At 48.3% G+C, this 6,235-nt stretch overlaps 2 protein-coding genes across 2 annotated transcripts in view; one reads left to right on the forward strand and one right to left on the reverse strand.

Annotated features, from left to right (window-relative positions):
* Positions 1–1,177, reverse strand: part of RBMX2 (RNA binding motif protein X-linked 2) — a 14,528-nt gene extending 13,351 nt beyond the window's left edge. The window contains exon 1 of the mRNA XM_042782946.1: positions 1,028–1,177. Within this exon, the coding sequence (XP_042638880.1) occupies positions 1,028–1,177 (150 nt within the window). The remainder of the gene's footprint in view (positions 1–1,027) is intronic.
* A 3,824-nt stretch (positions 1,178–5,001) lies between these two features.
* Positions 5,002–6,009, forward strand: GPR119 (G protein-coupled receptor 119). Its single transcript, XM_007955747.2, has one exon. The coding sequence runs from the start codon at positions 5,002–5,004 to the stop codon at positions 6,007–6,009; it is 1,008 nt and encodes a 335-aa protein (XP_007953938.1).
* Positions 6,010–6,235: the final 226 nt, after the last annotated feature.

The following is a 6,235-nucleotide window of genomic DNA, read 5'->3' on the forward strand; positions in this document are numbered from 1 at the left end:
TTGAACTGCCAGCCTTCTGGTTAGCCGTCAAATGCCTTAGGCACTATGCTACCAGAGCTCCCCAACTCTGTAGCGGTGAGTTCCCCCACCCCCAACAGTTAGATAAAAGCAAAGCCTTTCCTGGGATTGCTTTTTCCTTGCAGAGTGCCCTCTGCTGGGCTTCCTGATCACTTGCATTTTGGCATCTCAGACTAGCAAGCTGCTCTTTCCCTACTATGTCCCTACTAAGTAGGAACCTTTGTAACGCATTGCAAGCAAATATCCCTTAGCCAGTTGCTACTGCTGAGCAGCGATATAACCAGGACTTAGTTTTTGAATTTACTGCTCATGTCACCGCTCATCTGTCAATTTGTCACACTGTGGTGGATTGTATGCTGCTACGATGGAAGCTCAGCCACCAGTTTTTCGAATATCAACAGGGTCAACCATGTGGATAGGTTTCCGTGGAGCTTCTAGACTAAGGCAGAGTAGAAAGAAAGTCCTGGAGATCTAAAATTTAGCCAGTGAAAACCTATGGATCACAACAGACTACTGTCCAGTTTAGTGCTGGAAGATGAGCCCCAAGGTCAGACACTCAAAATACACAGTGACCTCAAAGACAGACTTAAACCTACCAATGGTCATGAAGATGGCATAGAAGCCTTCTGTCATACATGGGGTCACCATGCATCAGAGACAATTTGAAAGAACTAACCCACCGTCTCATGTCAACCCTTTGTTGTTGTTGTTATGTGCCGTCGAGTCGGACCCGACTCATAGCAACCCCTCTTTGGGTTTCCGAGGCAGTATCACTGTGGAAGTAGATTGCTCCGTCTTCCTCCCGAGGTGGGTTTGAACCGCCAGCCTTCTGGTTAGCAGTCAAGTGCCTTTAGGCACTATGCTACCAGAGCTCCCATGTTAACTCTTTAGCCCAGTGTATTAGTTTCCCATTGCTGCTATAAAAAATTACCACAAATTTAGTGGCTTACAACAACACAGATTTGTTATCTCACAGTTCTCATGGTCAGAAGTCTGAAATCAGCTTTACTTGGCTAAAGTCAAGGTGTTGGCCAAGCTGGTTTCTTCTGGAGGCTCCAAGGGGATAATCGGTTTCCTTGCCTTTTCTATCTTCTAAAGGCCACTTGCATTCCTTGGCTTGTGACCCCTTCTTCACATCACTCCAAGATCTTGCTTCCATCATCACATCTCCTAATATTCTAATCTCCTGGCTCCCTCTTACATTTAGGACCTACCTGGATAATCCAGAATCATCTCAAAGTACTTAAATTAATCATCTCTTCAGGGCCCCTTTCCCATATAAGGTAACATATTTACAGGTTCTGGGGATTAGAATGTGGAGATTTGTGGGGGAGTCATTCTGCCTACCACACCCAAGCTCCTGCAACATGGAGTCACAAAAAGACCAGTTTTCCAGGAGTGAAGAGAACTGGATTCCAATCCCTGTTTGGCCACCACTTCCTAGCTGGATGACCTTGGGTGAGTCCCTTTGTGCCTCCAAGCCTCAGCTTCTTCACTTGTAAAATAAGGATAATAATAACACCTAACTCACAAGGTGTCCCTTGAATGTATGAAAAGCTCTTTCCTTGCACAGTGACTAGCACAGAATAGGCACTGGTGTGGGGGATACTAGTGTGAGGAGAGACCGGAGGGGCAGTTAGGTGACAACAACAGTGGAGATGAAAGTTACTAAAGTGTGAAATTAGAGAATAGCAAGAATGGAGACAGGAGTGGAAAGAGAAATGGAGAGACATATGGGAGTCTAGATTTTTACATTTCATTAGGCTCAGGGTAAAAACGATCCTCATTTTCCACAGCTCACTGGGCTTTATTTGCCAAAGAAAGACTTTTATTTGTTCTCAGCCCAACTTCTAAAAAAATCCAAAGCATAAATGTGTCAACCTGAAGGTCAGAGAGGACATTGGATGTGCAAAGGCACAAGCGGGCAGAAAAAGGACACAACATGTTGTCAAGACAAACTCTTTGGTAGCTGCCCATGGCTTCCCACACAAGCTGATGGCCTGTCTGCCAATTTCCAACACCTACAACTTACAAGCTGTGTGGCCTGGGGCAAAACAAGTCACACACCCCCACCCCCCACCCTGTGCCTTGGTTTCTTCACCTGTAAAATCAAGGTACTAATTAGGAGCTATCTACTTTCATAGTGATACTGCTTTGGAAACCCAAGGAGGGGGGTCGTTATGAGTTGGGTCCGACTCCATGGCACATAACAACAACAATTAGGAGCTACCTAGTAGGTTGTTGTGAGGATTCTAGACTGTGATGACAATTCGATCCTATACTTGGCACAGTGCCTGATACAGAAATAGCACACAGAGAGGTGAAGTCATCTGCCCAGTGGAAGACACAGGGTGTAGGGCTAGCACCCAGGTGTCTGGGCTCCAAATTCTGTGCCTTTGTCATTGGAGAGTGGTTCTCAGTCCTGGCTGCATATCAGAATTACCTGGTGCTATGAATTGAATTAAGGAAGGTTGGGCAATCCTACTTCCGTAATGATATCACCTCGGAAACCCAAGGAGGGGTCGCTATGAGTCGGGGCTGACTCGATGGCAAACAATAACAACAACAACAACATGAATTGAATTGTGTCCCCCCACCACCCCAAAATATGTGTTGTAAATCCTCACCCCTACACTTGTAGTGTAATCTCACTTGGGAATTGGGCTTTCTTTGTTATGCTAATGCCATCATATTGGTGTAGAGTATGTTTTAAACCAATCACCTTTGAGATATAAAAAGAACAGATTAGGCAAAGACAAGGACGATGGAGAAGGACTGATGCCACCTGGAGATCACCAAGGACCCAAGGAAGAGAAGCTGACAGAGACAAGGACTTTCCCCCTACAGCCAGTGCCCTGACTTCCAGTCTAAACTGTGGGAAAATAAAAGTCCATTCCTTAAAGCCATCCCCTTGGGGTATTTCTGTTATAGCAGCACTAAGAAACTATGACACCTGGGAGCTTTTAAGACTCCAGATGCATAGGCTACATCCCAGCCTAATTGCATCAGAATCTGTTGGGGTGTGACCCAAGCATTAGCATTTTTTTTTGAGCTCTCCAAAGTGATTCTGATATACAGCTAAGCTTAAGAACCATTCCACTAGACCAATGGTTCTCAAAGTGTGGTCCCTGAATCTGCAGCATCAACAACACCTGGGAACTTATAGAAATGCAGATTCTCAGGCACACTCCAGCCCTACTGAGTCCAAACTCTGGGAATGGGACCTGCCAGCTTGACTCCAAATTAGAAGAGCTGGACTTAAGAAACAAAAGCCCACCTCCAGTCTGGGTATAAAGGCAGGCCAGATGCTAAACAACTGCAACCAGCCACCTAATGGGTGCATCAGAGTATGAGCTGTTTTCAGGCTGGAAACTAGAATATGAAGTCCTCATGGCACAGGCTTTCTGCTGGTTTGTACAAGAGACATCTGCCAAAGGCACTCTCAGACTGTCAAAACATCCTGGAGCGGAATATTTGCCTCCTGCTTTGCACCTTGCTCTCCACTCCCTCACTTAAAACACTAACCTTGCCCATTTGTGCTCTCACCTGGACTGAGTAAATAAGCTCCTAAGTGCTCTTCTCCCCACCCCTCTCTTCTTGGTATCCAAGAGGAGAGTGGCAGGAGAAAGGTTAGTCCTAATGTACCTGAGCAAATGGATATACAACCGAAAATGGGAGTAACCTCCCCGAGCCCATCTCCCCTGCCTCAGCAACACTGCCGCCCTTTGACCTAACCCTCACCAGCCCTATCCGTGGAAAATGGAAAATTCCACAGCCAAATATTAGACCACTTTCTAGAATGCAGCTCATCTCCTCTTCTCCTCTCCCAGAGACATCTTGGATCTACAAGATCAAGACAGGCCAGCCTGGCAGCCAGGACCCACTGACCAGAGACAAGGCAGGACAGGGTGCAGGAAAGGTTCTCAGTGAGTATACCCAACAGATAGCAGCTTTAGCCAGGAAAATGGGCTCTAGTCTAATGGAGTGACTCAGCAACTCCTGGCAGCCCATGTGTGTCAGAGGAGAACTGAGCTCCATAGGGCTTTCAGTGGCTGATGTTGTGGAACTAGATCACCAGCCCTTTCTTCCAAGGCACCTCGGGGTGGACCCAAACTTCCGATCTTTATGTTAGCAGCCCAGCGAGTCAACCATCTGCACCAGCCAGAGGCAAACTGACAGCTATTACTTTTCCTTGTTTTCCCCACACACACACTCACCCTTCTGAATCCTCAACAAATTGAGTTGCAGGGGATAAGAAACTGGGGAAGAGGACACTTTATTTGAGAGGATTAGCATCTGAGCTGCTAGGAACCAAAGGATGAGAAACAGTTTATATGTGTGGTAAACCCCCCTGGAATAACTCACCTGCCCTCACTTCCCACTTGAACTGATTATGATCATCTTGCTTGATTAAAAGCATTCATAATAGTAACTGAGAATTTAGTTATTAAGCAAATGCTTCATTAAGCTGAGATTAGTTATTAAGCTAATACTTGAAGCTTAGGAAGAAAAGAAGTGGAAATTTGATATCAAGCTAAGGAGGAGGAAAAAGTGTGAGTCAATTATATCTTCTGCCAGACAGGAGACCTAATGAATGTCCCTGTCCCTCCAAACAAAGTCCTTGAAGCATCAATGAAGGGAGAGATCATGGCAAAATAGTGTGTGCCAGGGACTTGGGGGTTGTCTAGTAACTTGGTCACTGGAGGGGGAGGGACTAGCTCAGGGCCCAGGGGGAGGTCTGCACTGGGACTGCTGCCTTCAGAGGGCTGGAGAGGCAGGACGCTGAGGAGCGAAGAAGAGAGACAGAGGGATCCTCAATGACCTGCAAGATCCCAAAGATGCCAAGCTGCCAGCCTTGACCACCAGCGATGGCCAGAATTGTGCTGGCCCTCTGAATCCACGACTTCTTCTCCCCTGGCCCACGAGAATCTGAGCAGCAGAAGCAGCATGTCCTGGTAAGCAGAAGTCTGTACACTTCAAGACATGGAGTCATCCTTCTCCTTTGGTGTGGTCCTTGCTGTCCTGTCTTCCCTCATCATTGCTGCAAATGCAATAGTGGCCGTGGCCGTGCTGGTGTTGATCCATAAAAGCGATGGTGTGGGTCTCTGCTTCACCTTGAATTTGGCTGTGGCTGACACCTTGATCGGCGTGGTTATCTCTGGCCTAGTCACAGACCAGGTCTCCAGCTCCTCTCGGCCCACCCAGAAGACCCTCTGCAGCCTTCGGATGGCATTTGTCACTTCCTCCTCAGCTGCCTCTGTCCTCACAGTCATGCTGATTGCCTTTGACAGGTACCTTGCCATCAAGCAGCCCCTCCGCTACTTCCAGATTATGAGTGGGCTCGTGGCTGGGGTCTGCATTGCCGGGCTGTGGTTGGTGTCTTATCTCATTGGATTCCTCCCACTCGGAGTCTCCATATTCCAGCAGCCCACCTATCAAGGGCCCTGCAGCTTCTTTGCTGTGTTTCACCCTCGCTTCGTGCTGACCCTATCCTGCGTTGGCTTCTTCCCAGCCCTTCTCCTCTTTGTCTTCTTCTACTGCGACATGCTCAAGATTGCCTCCATGCACAGCCAACAGATCCGAAAGATGGAGCGTGTAGGAGCCATTGTTGGAACTAACCGGCCACCACAGACTCCCAACGACTTCAAGGCTGTCCGCACTGTGGCTGTTCTCATTGGGAGCTTCACTCTGTCCTGGGCCCCCTTCCTTATCACTGGCATTGTGCAGGTGGCCTGCCAGAACTGCCACCTCTATCTAGTACTGGAACGGTACCTGTGGCTGCTCGGTGTGGGCAACTCCCTGCTCAACCCACTCATCTATGCCTATTGGCAGAAAGAGGTACGGCAGCAGCTTTACCAGATGGTCCTGGGAGTGAAGAAGGGGCTCACCTCACTCCTCCTCCTTCTCTCTGCCAGGAATGGTGGCCCCAAGGGGCCCAGGGAAAGTTCCTGCCACATCATCACTATCTCCCAGCCACAGCTTGACAGCTAAGGAGGTGAGAGCAGAGAAGTTTCCCAGTGCCTTTCCCCCACCCCCTTTTCTGGGCCCCAACAAGATCAGATGAAGCTAGGGGAATTGTGTCTGGCAATTGACCTCTGCCCTACCCCTTCACCCTCAGGCTAAGAGGCAACTGAGCCAGGGTCCTTTCTCCTGTAATCAGTTTCCCTACTTGCAAATCTCCACTCCTTCACGCAGAGCTCTAGTGGTGCAGTGGTGA

The sequence above is a fragment of the Orycteropus afer genome, unplaced genomic scaffold (assembly GCF_000298275.1).
Source record: "Orycteropus afer afer isolate SDZICR_OR568_19922 unplaced genomic scaffold, OryAfe1.0 scaffold00538, whole genome shotgun sequence".
Classification (NCBI taxonomy): Eukaryota; Metazoa; Chordata; class Mammalia; order Tubulidentata; family Orycteropodidae; genus Orycteropus; species Orycteropus afer.